The sequence below is a fragment of the Choloepus didactylus genome, chromosome X (assembly GCF_015220235.1).
Source record: "Choloepus didactylus isolate mChoDid1 chromosome X, mChoDid1.pri, whole genome shotgun sequence".
Classification (NCBI taxonomy): domain Eukaryota; kingdom Metazoa; phylum Chordata; class Mammalia; order Pilosa; family Megalonychidae; genus Choloepus; species Choloepus didactylus.
In genome coordinates this window covers 76,957,867-76,983,182 of record NC_051334.1, presented here as the reverse complement: position 1 = coordinate 76,983,182, position 25,316 = coordinate 76,957,867, and the positions used below count along the sequence as shown (strand labels likewise).

At 38.6% G+C, this 25,316-nt stretch overlaps 1 protein-coding gene across 4 annotated transcripts in view; it reads left to right on the top strand.

The window, feature by feature from the left end:
* The first annotated feature begins 12,901 nt into the window (after window positions 1–12,901).
* HDAC8 (histone deacetylase 8) overlaps window positions 12,902–25,316 on the top strand; it is a 244,657-nt gene continuing 232,242 nt past the window's right edge. For 3 of the 4 annotated variants that reach the window (XM_037821203.1, XM_037821202.1, XM_037821206.1), the window contains exons 1-4: window positions 12,902–13,058; window positions 13,607–13,659; window positions 16,752–16,882; window positions 17,631–17,772. In XM_037821203.1, the coding sequence (XP_037677131.1) occupies window positions 12,948–13,058; window positions 13,607–13,659; window positions 16,752–16,882; window positions 17,631–17,772 (437 nt within the window). In that variant the 5' untranslated portion in view covers window positions 12,902–12,947. The remainder of the gene's footprint in view (window positions 13,059–13,606; window positions 13,660–16,751; window positions 16,883–17,630; window positions 17,773–25,316) is intronic. The other variant, XM_037821204.1, reaches the window with a different exon arrangement.

The following is a 25,316-nucleotide window of genomic DNA, read 5'->3' as shown; positions in this document are numbered from 1 at the left end:
TCTTGTGGTGTCTCACGTGCTCCCCATCTTCCTCTCTCAACCGTATTCATAGTTACCTTTGTTCAGTGTACTTACATTGTTGTGCTACCATCTCCCAAAATTGTGTTCCAAACCACACACTCCTGTCTTCTATCACCCTGTAGTGCTCCCTTTAGTATTTCCTGTAGGGCAGGTATCTTGTTCACAAAGTCTCTCATTGTCTGTTTGTCAGAAAATATTTTGAGCTCTCCCTCATATTTGAAGGACAGCTTTGCTGGATACAGGATTCTTGGTTGGTGGTTTTTCTCTTTCAGTATCTTAAACATATCACACCACTTCCTTCTTGCCTCCATGGTTTCTACTGAGAGATCCGCACATAGTCTTATGAAGCTTCCTTTGTATGTAATGGATTGCTTTTCTCTTGCTGCTTTCAGGATTCTCTCTTTGTCTTTGACATTTGATAATCTGATTATTAAGTGTCTTGGCTTAGGCCTATTCAGATCTCTTCTGTTTGGAGTACGCTGCACTTCTTGGATCTGTAATTTTATGTCTTTCTTAAGAGGGGAAATTTTCATTAATTATTTCCTCTATTATTGCTTCTGCCCCCTTTCCCCTCTCTTCTCCTTCTGGGACACCAATGATACGTACATTATTGTACTTTGTTTCATCTTTGAGTTCCCGGAGACGTTGCTCATATTTTTTCATTCTTTTCTCCATCTGTTCCTTTGCGTGTAGGCTTTCAGGTGTTTTGTTCTCCAGTTCCTGAGTGTTTTCTTCTGCCTCTTGAGATCTGCTGTTGTATGTTTCCATTGTGTCTTTCATCTCTTGTGTTGTGCCTTTCATTTCCATGGATTCTACCAGTAGGTTTTTTGAACTTTTGATTTCTGCTGTATACATGTCCAGTGCTTCCTTTACAGCCTCTATCTCTTTTGCAATATCTTCTCTAAACTTTTTGAATTGATTTAGCATTAGTTGTTTAAATTCCTGTATCTCAGTTGAAGTGTAAGTTTGTTCCTCTGACTGGGCCATAACTCTGTTTTTCTTAGTGTGGGTTGTAATTTTCTGTTGTCTAGGCATGGTTTCCTTGGTTATCCACATCAGGCTTTCCCAGACCAGAACAGGCTCAGGTCCCAGAGGGAAGAAATATTCAGTATCTGGTTTCCCTGCAGGTGTGTCTTAGAAAATTGCTCCACCCTTTGATGCCTCAGGTCACTGTACTTTTCTGCCCAGCAGGTGATGCCTGTTAGCCTATAATTCTTGACTGGTGTGAGGAGGTATGGCCATGTTCCCCCAGGCTCTGGGGTCTGGTTCTGAATGGAAAGGGCCCCACCCCTTTCCTCCTATAGAAGACAGACCCCCCAGGTGGAGGTCATTAGCATTTCAGTGGTCTCGCTCTCTGCTTGTGCTGTCTCCGCCCTTCCCGAGTCACAGTCCTGGAAACTTAAAATGACTGGGGCTTTCTCCACTGAGCCGAAAAAGAAACAGATAGTCCCCTTCAGACCCAGTCAAGGTGACCCTCCGGCTCTCCCAGGTCAGTCGTCACCCAAAGCCTCTGTCTGTTTTTTGGGGCTGCGTACCTGTAGTGAGCAGTTCACACTCGCTACTTAAAACCCCAGTTGGAGCTCAGCTGAGCTGTATTCGCTTGCTGGGAGAGAGCTTCTCTGTGGCACCACGAGGCTCCGCAGCTCGGGCTATGGGGGAGGGGGTCTCCTGACCTGGTTCCGCAGGTTTTACTTACAGATTTTATGCTGTGTTCTCGGGCATTCCTCCCAATTCAGGTTGGTGTATGATGAGTGGATGGTCTCGTTTGTCCCCCCGCAGTTATTCTGGATTATTTACTAGTTGTTTCTGGTTTTTTGTAGTTGTTCCAGGGGGACTGCTTAGCTTCCACTCCTCTCTATGCCGCCATCTTGCCCCTCCTCTCTGGTCACTTTTAAAGAAAATTTATAACTCGTTCTGAAACTGTCTTTTAACTGACTGCCAAGTGTACCCCACACACAGGGAATACATTGGGAATTCCACAGATGAAAGCCACCATTCCCTCTCTGCTGGTTTGAAGCTGTTATGGACCCCAGAAAAGCCATGATCTTTTAATCCAGTCTTTTGGGGTGGGACCTTTTGATTGAATATTTCTATGGAGATGTGACCACGCCCAGCCAGGGTAGGTCTTAATTAGATCACTGGAGTACTTTAAGAGAGCTCACAGAGAGAAGGAGCTCAGAGACATTTTGGAGGGAAGCTAAAATATATAATCCAGAGTTTGCCCCCAGGAGAAGCTGAGAGCTGACACAGACGCTGGGAGATGCTGGGAGATGCAGACAGAAGAACATTCGGAGATGCTAAGCTAAGAGATGAAGCCCAGAGTTTGCCCCAGAGAAACTGAGAGAGGACTCTCATATGCTTAAAGAGACATGCCCAGGAGAACCAAGCAGAGAGCTGAGAGAAGCCATGAGAGACAAAAGCCCAGAGACCTTTTGGAGAAAGCCATTTTGAAACCAGAACTTGGGAGCGAAAGAAGCAGACGCCAGCCACATGCCTTCCCAGCTAACAGAGATGTTCTGGAAGCCATCGGCCTTTCCTCAGTGAAGGTATCCTCTTGTTGATGCCTTAGTTTGGATTCTTTTATGGCCTTAGAACTGTGAATTTCTAACCTAATAAATCCCCTTTGTAAAAGCCAATTCATTTCTGGTATTTTGCATAATGGCAGCTTTAGTAAACCAGAACAGCCTCTCACACTAATTTGCCTGAACTGATACTTATGGTTGCACTTGTCTGAGTTTGCTAAATTGTCTATCACTATAATCCCCATACAGTGGTATTTGACTTTTTATTCAATTTTATTGAGATATGTTCACATACCATACAATCATCCAAAGTGTACAATCAGTTCTTCACTGTACCATCATATAGTTGTGCATTCATCACCCCAATCTATTTTTTGAACATTTTCCTTGTACCAGAAAAAAATGAAAATAAGAATAAAAAATAGAACTTAAGAACACCCAAAACACTCCCCCACCCTGTTTTTCATTTAGTTTTTTGTCCCAATTTTTCTACTCATCCATCCATACACTGGATAAAGGGAGTTTGAGCCATAAAGCTTTCACAATCACAGTGGTATTTAATTTTTAAAACAATTTGTAAACAAACCCTGTTCATATTTTGTTCATTTTAAGCATGTGATACTGAAAAGATGTGTTACACTTTTTAAAGCACTTTTGTTTTGAAAATAGAATAAAGAATTAAAATTAGAATAAAGAATGAAACTTAATTAAGTACAAGTCTGGTGCCAATAAGCAAACCTTTATGTATGTTTTTGTGACTGGAGTTTATTTCACATACTCTATTTCATTATGTGGTCAAAACTCATTAATTAGGTCAAAGTAATAGAATACTAATAAATATGTAGTTTACATTATATAGTATATATAAAGAAATGCAGTTTTATCAAGTACACACATGCTCAAACTAGGCTCACGAAATTCGGCAGGCTAATTAAAGTCATTAGGGAACCTATTCAGATGAATAAATAAGACTGATTTTTATTCAGCATTTCAATCGTGTGTAAATGATGCTTCTGCAGTACTGGTGGGTACTTAAAAACAGTTTGGTCTCCTAAGTATTATAAATACTGGGCAGAATCTTGTTTTTATTATCCATTAGCCATTTGTTTAATAAGAGAGAGTTTATTCTGTGTTAACATGTGTCTCCACAGTCCCGTCCTGGTTAACTAGGTTTCGACTACATTCTGGGAATTTTATACAGCTGGCACAGAAAAAGTTGTTTTTAGCCTCTATCATCCTTTTTAAGCACTTACCAAATACCTAGTACCTGTACTAATGCAATGGATATCGAGTATTTTCCAATTTAATCTTCATTTTCTATTTAACTTGGGTGACCTTAGGTCCTTGTTTTTTCAGGACAGTCCCCATTCATGATTGTTGTCTTGACATAATTATTAATAGCACTCTCTGTAACTCTCAAAAGTGTCCCAGTTTGGATGACATGGTCACCCGGTTTTTTAGCAGAAGTCTGATATCTTTTAAGGCCATATCTAAAATCCAAGGACCTATTCTCAAACCACTAGTAGTGCTATTGCAGTAGTGGTCTGCGGTAAGGGTAGTAGTGGGGGGAGACATTCCAAAAACAAAGGAATATTTGGCATGTTGGTTATTAACACAAATAAGAACAAATATGTGTACACTTACCAAATGCCAGACATTGTTAGATAGGCACTTGGGTTGGACTACCTTATTCTATATTCACAGTCACCATGTGGGGTAGATACTGTTATCATCTCCATCTTACAGATGAGGGAACTGAGGCACTGAGAGTTTAAGCAAACTTGTCCGAGGTCAAACAGCTAGTAGAGCTGGAATTGGAACCCATGCACTCTGACTCCAGAGTTCACATTCTTAAAAACTGTACTCTCCAAGGAAAGGACATTAGGCAGTGGCATAAAAACAAGGATCAATCTGTTTAATAAGGTTGAAACATTAGTGGTGAGATTGTGAAATGCTCAAAGAAGATGCCAAAGAGGTAATGCCTTTTTAATCTGTTTGCTTTCCCTACTGCCTGCCTGCTTCTGCCAGCAAGTGAAGGCAGAGGAGATTGCCAGAAGTGTCACAGCCCAACCACACCTTGCAGATTCAAAATTAACTTTAGCAATAATAGTTGAAGAAACTGAGTCAAATAACTTGCCCAGGATCACCAAGCTAGTAAGCTTTGGAGCCAAAATTCAACCTATGTCCTCTGAATGCAAGTCCTCTGACTGCAAATTGAGTGCTTTGGAAAGGGTTTTCTTCTCAATTTAAGTACCTTAGAACCTCAAGTGACTGAAGGCATTCATATGGGTCTTAAGTATATGGAAAATTGAAGTTAGGAACTCATAGTATAATTTGAGGTCCATCTTAATCAAAAGCAAGGATCCATTCTCCCTGTAGGATTTGCTGCAAGAATATGCCACCAATTCCAGAGATCTGTGGGACAATTTCTCTTTCTCTGGATTAATCATCTTGCCACATTGTATATCGTACTAAGACACTGTTTCCAGGTCAGAAGCAATGTTAGTATGTTGAAGTGTTCAATCATCAGTTGTTAGATCTGAAAGGACATATAGAACAATCCATTTTCATGACATCTGATTAGAGTCCAGATTTTAGCGTGTCAGTTGGCCAGACTGTATCCTGCCCTCTTCTTTCCACTGCCTATCCATGAAGACCCAGGACAAGTCCCAGCCAGCTGTCATCTCACTTTTCTATTGACTCCTTCCCTTCTGACTATAAATAATCACAGTTCTTCCTCTTCCTAAAACACATTCCTGGGCTCTGACATCCCCTCAGACTGAGGTGCTAACTCTCCTTCCTTTCACAATCAAATTTCCTCAAAGAGGAGGCTTCACAGATGCTTAACCCTTTGCAATCTGGCTTTCTGCCCTACCTCCAGCTTCTTTTTAATAAAGTACCAGGAAGGTCTTAATGACCAAAGGGGTCTCTGACCCTTTTTCAGTACATGACTTTGTTGCTATCTCTTGTTTTCTTGAAACATTCTTCTCCCTTGATTTCTGTGAAATTGTACTGCAAATGTGTTCCACCTATTCTTTTTGTCTCCTTTCTGGCATCTTTTCCCCTTACCCCTCAAAATTACACTCTTCTTCCTAACTCAAAGTTTCACCATGGTGTGGGCAAGATTCAGTGACAGGATCTGATTTACATGTTTGGAGAAGCCCACTCTGTCTGCTGCAAAGAGAATGGATTGTAGGCAGCAAGAGTGGAAATGGAGACCAGTTGGATATTGCAGAACATCCAGGTGAAAGATGATAGTGCTCTTCCTGGGGTGATGGCAGTACAGAGGGAGAAAAGTGGATATATTTGATAACTTTGAGGTGGAACTGATAGACATTGCTGATGGATTGGATTTGGTGGTGAGGGAAAAAAAGAGAACTTGAATAATTCCCAGCTTTCTGGCTTAGGCAACTGGATAGATGTTGATATCTTTACTGAGCTATGAAAGATGGGAAAAGGGCAAAACAGGCTTGGATGGAGAAATCAAGGGTTTGGTTTTCAAAATGTTAGGTTAGATATGACTATCAGACATCCCACATTTATATATGTGTATCACCAACTTCACCTGCCTAACCAATTGATTTATGAAACTCAACACTTTCCATCCTGTAAAAATCAAACTCCTGTATGTCCAATCTGCCTTACACTATGAGTTCTTCTTCCTGATTTCCCTTTTCCTTATATTGTTACTACTTACCTTCTCCTCACCCAGACTTTAAGAGTTTTCAGTGACTCTTGTTTCTCTCTCCTACCAATATTCAAGTAGTAGGGAAGTCCTTTGGACCTACTCTGGGCATTGTTTCTCCCTCTTTCTTCCCATTACCCTCATCCTAGTTCAAACCATCATTACTGCTTATCTGAACCATAAGGCATTCTTGTTGCCTCTAGTCTTTTAATCATAAATCTTTTCCACACATTGTTGCTGTAGAAATCTTTTAGAAAAGATTTCTGTTTAAATGTCTCTCCATTTCCCAAAGGGTGAAGTCTATTGTTCTGGTTTACTAATGCTGCCATTATGCAAAACACCAGAGGTGGATTGACTTTTATAAAGGGGGTTTATTTGGTTACAAAGTTAAAGTCTTAAGGCCTTAAAGTGTCCAAGGTAAGGCAACAATAGGGTACCTTCACTGGAGAAAGGTCATTGGCATCTGGGAAACCTCTGTTAGCTGGGAAGGCATGTGGCTGGTATCTGCTTGCCCCCAGGTTGTGTTTCAAAATGGCATTCTCCAGGAGGATCTAAGATGGTGGCATAGAGAAGAGTGGAAGCTAAGTAGTCCCCCTGGAACAACTAAAAAAAACCAGAATCAACTAGTAAGTAATCCGGAATAACTGCAGGGGGACAGACGTGACTGTCCACTCATCATACACCAACCTGAATTGGGAGGAATGCGCGCGATCACAGCAGAAAATCTGTAGGTAAGAACTGCAGATCCAAATCGGGAGAACCCTCCCTCACAGCCCAAGCTACAAAGCCTTGTGGTGCCGGAGAGAAGCTTTCTCCCAGTGAGCGAATATAGCTCAGCTGAGCTCCAACTGGGGCTTTAATTAGCGAGTGAGAACTGCTTATTATGAGGTACAAATCCCCAACAAGTAGACAGAGGCTTTGGATGATGACTGACCTTGGAAAGCCAGAGGGTCACCTTGGACTAGCTCTGTTCCTTTTGCGACTCAATGGAGAAAGCCTCAGCCATTTTCAGTTCCCAGTTCTGTGACCCAGACAGGGCTGTGGCACAAGCAGAGAGAGACCGTTGAAATGCTAATGACCTCCCCCTAAGGCATCTATCTTCTCTAAGAGGAGAGGGGTGGGGCCCAGCCTACTACCTGCCTTTCATTCAGAACTTATACCAGTCAAGAATTATAGGCTAATCTTTGCATCAGGCAGAGAGCGCCCCTGCATGGCCCGGAGGCCCAGAGCTTCCATTGAGGGATGATGCGCACTAGTGACGTAGCACAGCCTTATCTCAGCAGAGGTCCTGGAAGATCACAGCTGAGAAGGGGGACCCGCTCGGAAAACCCAGGGACGCTGTGTCAGTGCCAGTGGTTTGTGGGTCAGCGACAGAGAAAATCTGGGGCAAAACTGAAATGAAGGCTTAGACTCTTGCAACAGCCTTGAATCTCTGGGAACACCTGGGAGGTTTGAATATTAAAGCGGCCCTGCCTCCCTGACCACCCAGACACATGCACCACATTCAGGGTGGACAGCTCCAACAATAAAACCAAAACAGGTTCACCAACTGAACCCCACAAAAGTCATTTCCCCACACACCACAGAGACAGAGTTGGTGAGAACTGACTTGAGGGATGTATGTGACTCGCAGATGCCATCTGCTGGTTAGTTGGAGAAAGTGTACGCCACCAACTTGTATTTCTGAAAAATTAGATTGGTATTTTTTTTTTTACAACTTGAAAGAACCCTATCAAACAAAGCAAATGCCAAGAAGCCAAAAACAACAGAAAATCTTAATGCATATGATAAAACCAGACGATATGGAGAACCAAATCCCAAACACCCAAATCAAAATATCAGAAGAGACACAGTACTTGCCACAATTAATCAAACAATCACAATCGAGGAATGAAAACATGGCACAGGATATAAAAGACATTAAGAAGACCATGGAACAGGATAAAAGGACATAAAGAAGACCCTAGAAGAGCATAAAAAAGAAATTGCAAGAATAAATAAAAAAATAGAAACTCTTATGGAAGTAAAAGAAATTGTTGGCCAAATTAAAAAGACTCTGGATACTCATAATACAAGATTAGAGGAAGTTGAACAATGACTCAGTGTCCTAGAGGTCCACAGAACAGAAAATGAAAGAACAAAAGAAAGAATGGAGAAAAAAATTGAAAAAATCAAAAAGGATCTCAGGGATATGATAGATAAAATAAAACGTCCAAATTTAAGACTCATTGGTGTCTCAGAAGGGGAGGAGAAGGGTAAAGGTCTAGAAAGAGTATTCAAAGAAATTGTTGGGGAAAACTTCCCAAACCTTCTACACAATATAAATACACAAAGCATAAATGCCCAGAGAACTCCAAATAGAATAAATCCAAATAAACCCACTCCGAGACGTATTCTGATCAGACTGTCAAATACTGAAGAGAAGGAGCAAGTTCTGAAAGCATCAAGAGAAAAGCAATTCACCACATATAGGAAACAAGTTTGTATAGGAAACAACATAAAACTAAGTAGTGACTACTCAGCGGCCACCATGGAGATGAGAAGGCAGTGGCATGACATATTTAAAACTCTGAGAGAGAAAAATTTCCAACCAAGAATACTTTATCCAGCAAAACTCCCCTTCAAATTTGAGGGAGAGCTTAATTTTTTCAGACAAATGCTGAGAGATTTTGCTAATAAAAGACCTGCCCTACTTCAGATACTAAAGAGAGCCCTACCAACAGAGAAACAAAGAAAGGAGAAAGAGATATAGAGAATTTTAACAGACATATATAGAACCTTACATCCCAAATCACCAGGACACTCATTTTTCTCTAGTGATCACGGATCTTTCTCCAGAATGGACCATATGCTGGGACATAAAACAAGCCTCAATAAATTAAAAAAAAAAAAAAAAAAAAAAAAAAAACACTTGAACATACTCAAAGCACAATCTCTGTCCACAATGGAATACAAATACAAGTCAATGATTTTTGAATTGTTACTCCATTATTTACTTCCTACATGATATAAAATACACAAACTCTAATGACAAATCAGTGGTTTTGAACTCAATGTAAAATATGTAATTTTTGAAAGAACTATATAAAGGTGGGGGAATGGAGGAGTATAGGTACATAGTTTATGTGTCCTATTGAAATTAAGTTGGTATCAAAGAAAAACAAGAATGTTATGGATTTAAGAGTTTAATTTTAAGCCCCACAGTAAACACAAAGAAATTATCAGAGAATATGACCATAGAGATGAAAAGTAGAGTATGGGTTAAGAAAAATGGGGGGAAGGGGCAATGGGGAGTTAAGAAATGAGTGTAGGGTTGCTGTTTGAGGTGAAAGGAAATTTCTAGTAATGGATGGTGGGAAGGTGATAGCATTACAACATTCTAAATGTCATTAATCCCACTAATGGAAGGCTAGGGAGGGGTGGAATGGGAAGATTTACGCTGTATCTGTGTTTCCACAACTGAAAAAAAAAAAAAGACAGTCTAAACAGATGACAATTGAATGCCAAGGATGAACTTGGATGGGATTGGAGGATAGAGGACAGGTGGCTCAAAGGGACACAGTTGAGACATCAGGAAAAGGAAATGTAGAATGTAAGCTTTGTATCATTGTTGAATCTCTTGTAGTTCTTAGCTGCACTTAATGGGATTGCATAAAAGAATGTTCTGGTTCGTGGGAATTGTATATGTGAATTATAGTGTTTGTTCAAGGATGTGTGCAGCCTGCTCTCATATGTTCAGAAGACAGAGCAGTAGATGATGGATGATAGATAGGGAGGGAGGGAAGGAAGGAAAAAATAGCGGTGTGACAACATATTATAGTTAGTGGATCAGGGTATCGGGGAGGTGGTCAGGGAATGCTGGTGTTCTGTGTATGGGGTTTGTATTGTTTTTGCAACTGTTCCTATAACTTTGAATTTATTTCAAAATAAAATGTAAAAAAAAAAAATGGCATTCTCCAAAATGTCAGCATCAGCTTTCAATGGCCCTCTTCAAAATGTCTCTCAGCTGCAGCTGCCCTGTGTGTTCCTTCTGTTTGTCAGCTCCTTTATGTGGCTTCAGTGATTTAATTAAGACCCACCCTGAATGAGTTGTGGTGACACCTCCATGGAAATTACCCAATCAAAGTTCTTGCCCACAGTTAATTGAGTCACATCTCCATGGAAACACTCAATCAAAAGGTTCCAACCTAATCAACACTAATACATCTGCCTCCACAAGATTGCATCAAAGGACATGGCTTTTTCTGGGGGACATAATATATCCAAACTGGCATATCTATTCTGTTTAGCCTGATATTCAGAGCCCTTCTTATCTGGCTCCTTCAGCTAAACCAGACTAGAAATTTTCTCCTTCGTGTTTTTGCTTATGCTATTCATTCTAGTTTGTGTGGCCTCCCCTAGCTCCCATCTTCACCAAGTAACATCCTGCACACCCTCTAAGACCCTCTTAAAATGCCACAGAATAAAAATTCTAGTTAACATTTATTTAGTACAAGTTATTAAGTACTTATGCTTACTTATTACATAAACTAAGCATCACACATTGATTACCTCACCCTGCATTGCATTATGTTTTCTTTTGTGTTTGCATGTCTTCTCTATAAGAATGCAAATTCCATAACAGCAGAGATCAAATTATAGTTCCTCTCCAAATCCCCTACCATACCATACACTCAGTTGATGTTGGATAAATGTTTGATGAATGACTGAATGATCACAGTGCTTTGAACTAGTTGCTATATGTGAAAATATGAAAGAAACTACAGGTGGCTTGAAGTTATATGTACCTCCAGAAAAACATGTTCTTAAACTTAATCCATTCCTGTGGGAGTGGACCCATTGTAAGTAGGATCTTTTGATGAGGCTACCTCAGTTAAAGTGTGACCCACCTCAATCAGAATGGGTCTTAATCATCTTACTGGAGTCCTTCATAAGAGAATGAAATTCAGACAAAGAGAAAGAAAGCCACAGAAGCATGAAGCTGAAATTAAGGAAACCCAGAAAAGAAGGGAGGGACCAGCAGACCCTGCCATGTGCCTTGCCATGTGGCAGAGGAGCCAAGGATTGCCAACAGACAGTCTTCAGGAAGAAAGTATCACTCTGATGATGCCTTGATTTGGTCATTTTCCTGGACTCGAACTGAGAGCGAATAAATTCCCCATTGTTTAAGCCAAACCATGTGGTGGTATTCGCTTTCAGCAGCCTACAAAACTAAAATAGAAGCATAAGAGCTTACACTCTAGTTAAAAACACCTCAAAAATGCATTCAGACTACTAATTATTACGGGAATACTATATGGAGGATGAACAAAGTTAAATGTAACAGAAAGTCATCCTGGAGGAATCAGGTTTATGTAGTGAAGGGAATCTTCAAAGGTGTCAGTGTCAGGCAGACCTGATTTTGAATTCCTGCTTTTCATCTTAAGTGTGTGGCCCTGAGCAAGTAATTTTCACTTTCTAAATTGCATCTGTAAAATGGGTGTTATTAACACCTTCTTCAAGGAGATAATATATCCAAGGCATCTATCTCAATGCTTAATACAAAAACGGTCAGTAAATGTTCAAAGAGTAAAAGTAAGCTGGGATATTACAGAAGGTAAGGATAATGGATTGTGTGAGGGGAGTTGGTAGGTCAGTTCGGGTTGGTGTGGGAGCTGGGGGCCTGGGCATTGGCCAACTTGTACCAGATTACAGGGGCCTCCAGGAAGCTGGAGATACTAATGGTAGTTCTAAAACTGCCTCAGGATATTGTTAAATAGCCCTCACACGAAAATGAAGTATTTCCCTGGCCCTTATTTAGCTACAGGGAAAAAAAAGGAGGTGCGGGGTTGGGGGTGGAGAAGAGCTGCAATTTCCAAAGTCATTGAAAGTGTCTGCTTACATATGTATTGCCACATGAATTTTTAAGGAATATATTTGACAGCATTGCTTGATTGGAATCTACCAAGCAATTCCACAGTACCTGCCAGTCTCTTGGGTAAGTGCTTTCAGATTTGCCATACTAAATTCTTGAGATTGCTGACTCTCTCATGGGTAGTTAACGATGAAAAGTGATGAATTCAAATTGCTGCACAGAATTTACTGCAAACTTGTTAGATCGTTTCTATCATTTATTAGTCCCCCTCCAAATGGAAAAGCCCCCTTCTTTAGAAGATACAGCTAATGTAGCCGCTGGTAGTGGGCTCTGGGTAGCTTACAATGTAGCATTGGGAAGCTACATTGTTTCTGCCTTTAAATATTTAAACGGGTGAATTTGCAGGTTGAAAATTCACACAGAGTTCAGGCAGCGTGTTTTAGCACTGTAACTCAAATTTGCGGCTATTTTGGTGGTTAGCCCCCGCTCTTCCTCCCCTTAAACCCCCTAAAACTACATCTCCCAGCATGCTCTGGAGCTTCTCTGACCTCATTTCAAATAGGCGCGTAGGGCAACAAGAATGGTTAATTTTGACCGCACTTATTTGTACCAGAAAAAGTCGATCCCAGTTGGCAGCTATTTGGGCTTTTATATTGGCCTAACCCTTTTTTTTTGAACTGTGGTCACTAAATGGAGGTGTTGGGACCTGGAAAAGCCCACCTATTTCCTCAGTTGAATGGGGAACAAGGACAATGTCTCCGACGATCTCAAGAATAGGAGGGAATGTTGACCAGGGAGCACCGCTGCGGCCGTTCCGAGAACAGCCGGATCCGAACGGTGGCTCCGGAACAGTTGGAAGTGGGAGATGGAGGAGCCGGAGAAACCCGCGCAAGTTGGGCAGTCGCTACCTCCGGTTTACATCTATAGTCCCGAGTATGTCAGCATGTGCGACTCGCTGGCCAAGGTCCCCAAACGGGTAAGAGAGGTCGAGATGAAAGACCGTGGGGTTGGGGTGGGAATCGGGAGGGAGGGGGAAGTGCAGTGGACCACAGAGAATTAGAAAGTGAAGAGGATACTTGGGCTGGGGGAGTCTTCAGAAGAATTTGGGTAGCTGCATCAAGTGATGAAGAAAGTGTTCCTTTACAGTTTATGAGAGCGCAGCGCTTACCAGCGAGGTGTCCCAACGGACAGGGTAGGGTGGGAGTACGGGGAAGGTGGTAGCACGGAGGTAGGGTTTCTTCTACAAGGGGATCGCTGAAGTCATGGAAAAGAGGCTGAGGGAGAAAAGTGTTCCAAGATCTAAGGAAGGCCCGATAACATTCGCCTTACCGATTTAGATATTTTGTATCTATATAGTTAGGTAGCTGTTAAGTAAAAAGAAGGGAAGAGAGCTATAACAAAGTTGGCTCCTTTGATCGGAGGATGAAATCGTTGGGATTTCGCAGAATACTAAACTTTTAAGAGACGTTAAGCACAAACAATTTTCTGCTTGTTTGTTGTTATTGCTGCTGCTGCTGTCTTTAGGCCAGTATGGTACATTCTTTGATTGAAGCATATGCACTGCATAAGCAAATGAGGTAAGTTGCCTTTCCTGAACTAAGTATGCATAACCTTAACATCCTGCTTCACAATGGGGCTAATTAGGGAGAGAATGGTACTGGGTATTTAGATGTTTGTGAGAGTATGTGCAGTGTTCATAATCTGCCTGGAACCCCGTGAAAGCTCTTGAGGAATTAAGATAACTTGAAAAAAGTGCATGAAGCACTTAAGATCCCTTGAAATAGGACTTTGTGGCTGGGAGGGGAAATGACCCACTGGATAGATGCATTGTGGAGATTTTGAGGTACTAAAGTCTCCACAATACATTATGGAGATTTGGGTACTAAAACCTGTCTGGTAGAAAAAGTGTTCTGCTGTGAGAAACTTAGTATTATGTTTTTGTTACTGTTTTTCTAAGCCAGATCTGAGGCTACTTTATATCTCCCATAATAAGGTTGTGGGTTCAACTTAAGACTTTTAGAGACTACCCACCCCCCCCCCCAAAAAAAAAAACCTGTAATGCATGAGCTCTATAAGTGGACAAGTTAAGAAGAGTCTTGCAAGTTAAGGGCAATGCAAATTCCTGAGACCAGACCAGAGCTCAACAGAGTGCCAAGTGCTTCTTAAAAACACAAAAACAAAAAGCCATTTCCCAAGAGCAAATATTATAACCCTGTCACTTTCAGGATTACTTATGACATTTCCTGAATATGGTAGAATAGGCTTTCAGATTTATTATTAACAAAATCATTTATCGAGTACCTTCTTTAGGAATGTTTTTCAGCCATTTTTCTTCTCTTTTTTTAAACTCAGTTTTATTGAGATATATTCACATACCATACAGTCATTCATGGTGTACAATCAGCTGTTCACAGTACCATCATATAATCGTGCCTTTATCACCCCAATCCATTTTTGAACATTTTCTTTACAGCAGAAAGAATAAAAATAAGAATAAAAAATAAAAGTAAAAAAGAACACCCAAATCATCCTCTGCCCCCATCTCACCCCAATCTTCATTTAGTCCCATCCCCATTTTTCTACTCATCCATCCATACACTGGGTAAAGGGAGTGTGATCCACAAGATTTTCACCCTCACACTGTCACCACTTGTAAGCTACATAGTAATACAATCATCTGTTTTTCAGCCATTTTTAACCCATAAGTTTGGTAAACATAAAAACCTCATGGCTTCCATGAATGTTATTTAACAATTCAAAAAACTAGTCTATGCCAAACAAGAAATCAAATCAAAGCAAATCTGTCCCATTTTCTTGCTGTTAAGGAGGTAGACTTTCAGTAAGTATTTGTTAAATAAATGGAAGGATGCTAGAAGAGGGAAAAGCTATTATAACTGAGAAACATGGTCCAAGAAACTGTAAAAATTTTATTTTAATGGGCAGATTTTTCACCTCTGATAGTTCAGACTTATTTTCTTGAAGAATAAGCAAGAATCCATGGATATTGGCTACATATTTAATTTTTGAGGCTGGACCACAGGATTTCTTCTGGCCTTCTTGGTGATAGTAGTAGCCTGTATAGTCCTATTAATTCATGATAAACTCATGGCAGTGTTCCCATTCAACAAACATAAGAAGCCACTACTGCCTCCCTGTGGCCTATGTCAGTGCTCGTCCAACTTTAATGTGCATATAAATCACCACGTTAAAATACATCATCTTGTTAAAATACAAATTCTAATTCAGTAGGACTGAGGCGAGGCTGAGATTATGTATTTTAACAAGTTCCCGGGTAATGCCGATGCCGTTGATCTATAGACCACACTTTAAGTGGCAAGGGCTAGTGGCAGTGGTGAGGTCAGGAAGAAGAAATGTGGAACAGGCAGCTAGACATTAAAGGTGGTAAGTCCCATTATTAGGTTAACTCCCTCTATTCTCTCTTTCACGCCTATTTATCACTACTTGTGAGGAGTTGGATGAGAAGTCCTGAGCGAAGCCCAGTTCTAACCATTGTGCCACTTCTCTCCTTTCTATCAAAGGCAGATGTGAGGGACCAGTCAATACAGTAAGAACTTAATTTTATTTTAATCTCCCCATCTGAAATTCTTGCTTCTGCCATGTTCCTTCAATAACACATCACCAGCTTCAGATATTATTTGGATGAAGATTATAAAGTACAAATTTACTTCTACTCTCTTTTCAATGCAAACCGTTTTTGAGTCAATTAACTTACATTTTGTCCTGCTGGTTTTGAGACTTGTCTAAAATGATCTGGGAAAAATAAGCCATATTTTTCTGTCTGTGTAAGTGGGGTTGGAACATGTATTTTTTTAATGGATCGTGTTTGTGTCAAGAGCTTTCGTTTAGAACTTGATGCTTTCAAGACATTTTCTTAACTGACAAAGTAGTTCCAGTGCAATCAGCCATTTAAGAGAACACAAGAGGGTTGTATACTTCTGTAATGGGTCTTATACAAAATCTCTTTTTGGGTTATCCATTCTTTTTGGGTTATCCATTCTTTATTCTTTAGTATTAATAATAATGATGGTTATCCACTAAACATTTTCATATGTGTTATTTAATCTTTGACTAAGTCCTATAACGTATCCCCATTTTACAAACTGAGCTGCAGAATGGTCAAATAACTTATCTAAAGTTATTGAGCTAGTAAGTATAGAGTCAGGACAGCAACCCAGTTCTTTGATTCCAAATCTGACTCTAAATTCAAAATTCATGACAACAGCTGCATATTAAAGTAAAAATATAGCTGAAGTAAAAGGATTACATGGATCAATTAGAAACTGATTCAAATGGAAATCTCTTTGCCTACTGGTTGGTCATGAAAGTTATAACTCAGAGTAAAGCTTGCCTGACACCTCATTATTTGCTTAAGCTAAATATGATTACTCACTCATATTTACCTACCTGTGAACTCAAGGGAAAAAGAACTACCCTCTTGCCTCTTATTAATGGAATCATTACTGTAGATGTGAGGAAGTGAAGACTAGATAGTGCAATGGAGAAACAGAATGTGCTTATTTCTTCAGCCTACTGAAACCAGAAGCTGGGGGTTGTATTTTCTGCTGAGACTGCTGGCTCCTGCTTATAGTTCCTGGCATACTCTGGGTCTGACTCATTCACCTCTTTTTGTTTTTTCTGTTATGATTAGGATAGTTAAGCCAAAAGTGTCCTCCATGGAGGAGATGGCCACCTTCCACACCGATGCCTATCTGCAGCATCTCCAGAAGGTCAGCCAAGAAGGAGATGATGATCATCCAGACTCCATAGAATATGGGCTAGGTAAAGTTATTACCAGGCAAGGATGGGAGATACAAGCTTCCATCCATAGAAAATGACAAGTTAATCTTTTACAAGTTTTGTGACAGTCTGTTGATACTTTTTACATGAAAAAATTATGTTAATCATCCATCTTAAATCTCTTGTTTTGGCCATGTAACTCACTTAACAAACAAACCATAGGAGTTGAGCGAAACTGATTGATAGAACAGATGGAGAAAAACCTTTCAGTTTCCTAGGCCCTAATAGCAGTGCCTAATTGGTCTGGCTATAAATATGCTGTTTTGGCTGTCTTATGACCTGATATTTTAACTTGAGTACAGATTTATAATCTGGCTAACTTTTCTACCTTACTCCTCATTAAACAGCTGCATTTTTTAAAGCTGTGAGTGGCCAATAGGATAGTCTAGAGAAATAGCATGGTGTAGCAGAAAGAACAATGGACTTGGGAGTCAAGAGACCTGGGTTCCAGGCCTGGCTCTTTGTGACCATAGATAAAACACATAAGCTCTCAGGCCTTGGTTTCTCCCTCTGTAAGTTGTGAGTAGTTAATCTTTAAGTTTTATCTTTTCCAGCTCTAACATTTTAAAAACATCCTTTTCCCAATGTTGGAGGTGTTTCTGTCTCAGTTGGAGCTGATGTTAGTCAGTACAGTAGCTTTTGGTAGGGTATATTGTTGTCACACCTCAACCTATACCACCTCTTTCTAAAATTCATTTCTTAACAAGCTTTTCTGATTTTTTACCCTAAGGTTATGACTGCCCAGACACTGAGGGGATATTTGACTATGCAGCAGCTGTAGGAGGGGCTACAATTACTGCTGCCCAATGCCTGATGGATGGAACGTGCAAAGTAGCAATTAACTGGTCTGGAGGGTGGCATCACGCAAAGAAGTAAGAAAATTACCTTTTTGCTTTCTGGTTTCTGACTCTTTACTTCAGTCACCTCAGTTATCTAAACTATTTTGTTGACATCTATTGAGAGATTTGTGTATATATAGCACTGTAATAGGCTTTCTGAAGAGGTGCAAATGAAATAGAAGAAGATAGCATAATATAGTGGAAAGAACACCATTGAAAGTCAGGACACCTGGGTTCTGAGCCTAATTTTGCTCCTAACTTAGCTAATTTACTTGGACAGATCAACCTCTTTAGGCATCAATTTCTTCATCAGTAAAATGGTCAAGGGAAAGGATATAACTAGACAATCTCTAAATTCCTTTTCAATTTTCTGGAAATTCCCCTGTCTTCAAGGGGACTTATATCTAGAAACATTAAAAATATTAGAATAATTAGGGAGCCACATAAATTATGGAGTCAACTGAATATGTGTATGAGCTGAAGAGATTTAGCAGTAGGGAGAAATTAATCATGGATGCCTTGAAAGAGATGAATTTTACAGCTAGCTATTGAAAGAAATGGCAAACATTTTCAAGTAGATGGAGAATTGATAAAAATAGGTTTAAAACAAAAGGCTGAAGACTCTTGGGGGGGCTTATGGTGCCATCTCTAAGGAAGGTGGCAAACTAGAGTATTGTGATTCTCTAAGAAAGGGCTTTTGAAACAGCTATTCTTAGGTGTTGCCGTTAGAGGAAAAGTTCTTTTGGAGTTTTGTGTTAACATTTCAAATATCAGTACTCTGATGAGGACTGCTGTGACTTATTCAGCTTCTGGCATCTTACTTGATATGTTTGTACTACTTCATAAGTGTTAGAAAAGGATTTCTAAAATCCCTAAATTTGTCAGTCTGCTTCTGAGTGAAATGAAACAGCTGTGGTAGTAATTTTCATGCTGTCGACTATAACCTTGATAATCTTTAGTTCTCTAGAGTTAAGAGGAAATGGCACTTGGTTTTTCAGAATAAAACAATTGAGCACAGTTTCAGAATATGTAGGTTAAGGTAATAATATGGAATTCTTATTTATCAATTTGACCAATCTCATGACCAAGGGAATTCTTGAAAATATTTACTACTAGAAACTACTATTTAGACAATAGAGCAAAGATTACCATTGTTGCCCTTGGCTTTAGTAATGAGTTTTATGTGGTCTGAAAAACAATGGAAAACAACCTGCCTTTTGTTATCTTTTGCTCTATTTTTTTTTTTAAGTTGAAAATAAAGACAATCATCCCTAGGAGAAAAAATGACCCTCTCTCCCTCATGCTACAGAATGAAAAGAGAAAACCAAACTTCTCGGAACCAGGGACTTGTCCTTGGGCTTAGAGAGTTGGAAAGGAAAGTAGTGTGGTTTCATGGAAAATACCTGACCCTAGAAATCAGTTCTACTCTATTTGGCACTAAAGGATCTTACATACTTAAATTCACTGCTTAAGACCTGAGTTTAGTCTCTGGTGGAGTACTCACATACCTGCCACCACTTATTACTATTTTGCTTCCAAGGGAAATGTTCTCTATCTTGAACCAATCATGGCTGCATCTGGGCTGTATGCAGGTGCACATATAGCCACAAATGATTCTTAACTGTCTCAGACAGCTTTCAGCTGATCCTGCCTGGAAACAGACATGCTTGCAATGAATGCAAATTACAGAGGGTCTGTAAGGATTGCCCCAATTCAGATCTGAATTCCAGGATGTTCTTGGCACCTCCAGAACCTCTGTACAGATGAACATACAAGCAAAGGTCAACCCACAAACTTACTTCTAGCCAGCATTTACCTATTATAATTACAATATTTGTTTAAACCGCTCATCTCCAAATACATGTACAGATTCACACCAGCCATTATTCATTCAACAAGGATTGATTAAGCACCTGCCGTATGTCAAGTATCATCACCAATAGGCAGAGATATAGAAATTGAAGGAGGAATATTTTTTTTCTTCTACCAAATTTGAAAAAAAAAGAGAAAATCCCTTTATTTCAAAATATCCAAGTGCTGGCAGGCTTACAATGAAACTAACACAGCCTTTTTTTGAAAACTTTGGAAGTAAGTGTTAAGAGTGGGAAAAAAAATGTTCCTACCCTTTGACCAAGTAATCTTATTCTTGGTAATCTATTCTAAGGAAACCAGCCAATCTTGTCCTCAAGAAATTCATGTCTCTGGGGGAAGACAGCAAATGATTGCATTTTAAAACTAAAGAAGAGGGATTCTCAAAGAAAATTCTGGAAAAGAAGAGTAATGAGGAATTAGTGGTATTATTAAACATGTAAAACTAGAATAATGAAAACACTGGTACTACTGTTATAGCATTAGACAGATAATATCATAGAATACCCTTCAAAGAAACCTATTATTTATAAGAATTTATTATAAAGGATGAATTGCAAGTGAATGAGAATCAAAAGGATTGTTCAGTAAATGATACTGTGACAGCTTGTAGCATTTACCCCTTATCTCCTGTAATAAACCAGCTGGATGGAAGAATTCAATATAAAGAAGTAAATTTTAAAACTGAGAATAAATGAATATTTATCAAGAAGTAATGGAAAAATTCACAAAGGGAAAGTTCAACGAATCTGAGTAAAGATTGAAAACAAAAATAACTTTTAAGGTTTCTTTTGGCTGTTATAAAAATACAATCTAAACACAGATTGAAAAAGCATATTTGCCATAAATATGACAAAGTGTGATAGCTTTGTATTATATATGACACTCATACAGTATAATACAAAGACAAAATAGGGGCAAGGGACATGAATAGATAATTTACAAAAAATAGATAATTTACAAAATAGGGGCAAGGGACATGAATAGATAATTTACAAAAGAATTTAAGTACTGCTAGAAAACATGGGAAAATGTTCATGATACTAATCAAAGAAATGCAAATTGAAACAACTATGTAGCCTCTTTTTAAGCCTCTATTTAGCAGAATTGAAAAATGTTGCTACTTAAGTTGCTGGTGACAGTGTGGTTTGGTTCAACCCTATTCTAGTTTGCTAATGCTGCCGGAATGCAAAACGTAAAGGGGGTTTATTTGGTTACACAGTTACAGTCTTAAAACCATAAAGTATCCATCAACAAAGGGTGCCTTCACTGGAGAAAGGCATTGGCATCTGGAAAACCTCTGTTAGCTGGGAAGGCACGTGGCTGGCATCTGCTTGCCTCCTAGGTTGCGTTTCAAAACTACATTCTCCAAAATGTCTCCATCAGCTTCCAACGGCCATCTTCACAATGCCTGTCAGCTCCAGGTTACTCTGAGCTCCTTCTTTCTGAGCTTATATGGTGCTCCAGTAAACTAAACAAGGCCCATGCTGAATGGGCGGGGCCATGCCTCCATGGAAATTATCCAATCAGAGTTATCACCCAAAGTTGGGTGGGGCACATTGACACTGAACCAATAGGTTCCAACCCAGTCCACACTAACATGTTTGCCCCCACAAGAATGCATTAAAGAATATGGCTTTTTCTTGGGGACATAAATATACAAACTGGCACAAACCCCTTTAGAAGGCAATTTGGTAATGAATATTTATTAATTCTTTTTGATCTAGTAATCCTACTTCTGAGAATGATTCCTAAGAAAGTAATTCATAATATGGGAAAAAAACACCCTATTTGTATGAAGTTGTTTATCAGTGTTATTTATAAAAATTAGAAAAAGAAATAACATGAATGCCTAGCAAAAAGAGGATGGTATGTCCACTACATGGAATATTATGCTATTATTTTAAATGATAGTATTCCAGAGAAATACTTATGATATGTTTTAATGAAAAAACAGGTTTTTAGAATTGTATGTACATTGTAACTACAATTTTGTTAAAAAACCTACATATGGAAGGAAAAAAAAGACCAGTGGAAATAGTGGTTATGTTACTGTGGCATTATTATTGATGATTTTTAAAAATGTTTTCTTCTCATTTTCAGAATCTCTGTAAGGAAGTAATATTACTTTTACCATTAAAATGTTACCAAAATAAAAAGACAAAAAATAATTACGGCAAATATAACAAAGGGTTGAAATCTTTAGCTGTCTTAATTGATTTTTAAAATCACTAATACTGATAAATAGGCAAAGGCATGAACAGACAATTCACAAAAGAGGAAACAAATAGTAAACAAACATGAGCAACTATTTAGCATCACTAATAATTAAAGAGAAAAAAAATTGAAGTATGATATTTTTTCCCTACCAAACTTAAGCTGAAGGAAGGAAGAGAAGAAAGAAGGAAGATCTTTAACTTACAACATCCGTTACCCTTGGAAATCTGTTCTAAGGAAAGAAACCAATCCAAAATATGGAAAAAGCTGTGTGTATGAAAATGATCATTGCCCTATAATAATAGCTCATAATAGCTAAAAAAGAAGGAGTGGGCAAGTGAGAAAGTGAGAGACCTATATATTCAACAATAACAGAATGGTTAGATAATATCCTGCAACATAGCCACTTGCTGTAATATTATATAACCATTGAAAGTGGGGTTTTTCTTGCATAACAAGAAAAAATGTATATTCTTTAATGTGAAATTTTGTTTTTCTTAAGGGGCAGGTGGCTAAAACATTGTAAGTTTGCACTGATTATAGTCATGTAAAAATATACTTAGGAAAAAATTCTTAAAAGGAAATACAACAAAATGGTGACAGTGGCTTTGTTAAGGGAGGTGGTACTGTGCAATATATATATATATATATATATATATATATATATAATACATATATATAATGTATATTATATACATACACATACATATATACATTTTCTCTCCTATGTTTTCTCTACTGTGATTGTATTACTTTTATAATAAAAACTGCTTGGAACAAAGCGGGAAAAAGTTATCATTGTGGTCAGTATATGCTACAGCTATACACAAAAGTATGATCTACAGAAGAAGGAGGAGTTTGCCTTTCCATTAGTGAAGACGGAGAATTACAAGCAAAAGGAATAATACTTTGTTCCATCAAAGTATGGAACATTTGAAAAACTGCCAGTAGTTTATTGTGGCTAGAGTGTGAAAGAAAATAGGCCAAGACGAAATTATACAGATTTTGTAAATCATGATGAGGAGTTAGAGTTTTTATCCTGGGGTTGGTAGGGATTTAGTGAAGAATTTTAGGGAGGGCTGCAATGTGCTGATAGGATTAGAAGAAACTGAGACTGGAAACAGAAGTTTATTGTAATCATTCATTTAACAAACATTTTTTAAGCTCCTGATGCTTACCAGCCACTAAGGAATCGAAGAGATATACAGGAAGTTATTATTTGAGGATACTTGGTACTGGAAAAAAGGCCACTTAGTGAATCCCTTTGAAATGGGGACCAAAATTTTAAAGTAAATAGTGGAGGGGGCAGGGTTTGAGTATGATGTTATCTTAAATAACTAAAGACGTATTAAAATAAGTTTATTTTTCTTAATAAAATTAAGTGCCAAGTAAACTATGTACTAATTCTTATAACAAAGAATGTATCAAGAATTGATTGTTTTTAATTTAAGCCTGATTTTTCAAACAAAAAATTGTATGACATTTTGAGATTGTATGCTTTACTTCCTGTGAGTCTTTTGCAGCATGATCATTCAGAGGGTTGATTGGCCAAAATATTCAAGGGTTTCATCAATTTTGTCAAGGGCTTCTCCTTAATCCTTTAGTATTCAAATCATTGTCTTTTGAATCACTTTTTTAAACAGTTTTATTCACATACCGTGCAATCCATCCAAAGTGTACAATCAGTAGCTCTCAGTATAATCACAGAGTTGTGCATGCACCACCACTATCATCTTGAGAACATTCTCACTGCACCAAGAAAAAAAAATCCTTTACATCCCCCAGGATTGACATTTAGCATTGGTATAGTACCATTGTTACAACTGGTGAAAGAGTATTACAATGTTACTGTTAACTATAGTCCATAGTTGGCATTAATTGTATTTCCCCCATACCACCCTATTATTAACTCCTTGTAATAGTGACATACCTTTTTTCTAGTTTATGTAAGAGCATTCTTATGTTTGTAAAATTAACCAAAGTCATCATCCACAACAGGTTTCACTCTGTTATACAGTGCCATGTTTTATCCTCTGGCTTTCCTTATAGTAACATACACAACCCCTTTCAACCATACTCATACCCATAATTCAGCACTGCTAATTACACTTACAGTCTTGAGCTACCATCACCTCTATCCATTTCCAAACATTTACAATCAACCTTATTAAAAAGTCTGTACACCTTATATATCATCTCCCCATTATCTACCCTCTTTCTATCTCCTGGTGACCTATACTCTAGATTTTAACTCCCAGAGTTTGCTCATTATAATTAGTTCATATTAATGAGACCATACAATACTTGTCCTTTTGTATCTGACTTATTTCACTCAATGAAATGTACTCAAATTTTATCCACATTGTTGTATGCATCAGGACTTCATTTCTTCTTACAGATGAATGATATTCTATCGTATGTATATACAGCAGTTTATCCATTCATCCATTGATGGACGCTTGGGTTGTTTCCGTCTTTCAACAACTGTGAATAATGCCACTATGAACATCGGTTTGCATATGTGTGTTCATACTCCTGCTTTCAGTTCTTTTGAGTGTATACCTAGTGATGGGATTGCTGGACCATATGGCAGTTCTACACTTACTGTCCTGAAGAACTTCCAAACTGCCTTCTAAAACAGCTACACCAATCTGCATTTCCACCAGCAGTGAACATGTCTTCCTGTTTCTCCACATCCTCTCCAACACTTATATTTTTCTGTTTTGTTTTTTTTATACTGACCATTCTAGTAGATGTGAAATGATATCTCAATATGGTCTTGATTTGTATTTCCCTAACAGCTAGTGATGTTGAGCATCTTTTCATGTACCGTTTGTATTTCCTCTTTGGAAAAGGTATCTATTTAAGTCTTTTGCCCATTTCTTTTTCTTGCAGTTTTATTGAGATATAGTCATGTGCAATTATCCAAAATACAATACGAAAGACAGTTATCCAAAGTGTACAATCAGTTGTTCACAATATCATCATATAGTTGTGCATTCATCACACATTCAACTTTTGGACATTTTCATTACTCCAAAAAAATTAAAAAGAATAAAAATAAAAGTAAAAAAGAACACCCAAAGCAACCCATCTCCCCCATCCACCCCCCTTTTATTCATTTACTTTTTTTGTCACCATTTTTCTACTCATCTGTACATACACCAGATAAAGGGAGTGTGAGCCACAAGGTTTTTTGCAATCACATGGTCACACCATATAAGCTATATACTTATACACTCGTCTTCAAGAAACAAGGCTACTGGGTTACAGTTCAACACTTTCAGGTATTTCCTTCTAACTATTCCAATACACTAAAAACTACAAAGGGATATCTATATAATGCATAAGAATAACCTCCAGAATGAACTCTCAACCCTATTTGAGATCCCTTAGCCACTGAAACATTATCTTCAGGGAAAACCTTTCTCTTCCCCCTTTTGGTCCAAGGAAGATTCTTCAATCCCATGATGCTAATGCCAAGCTCATCC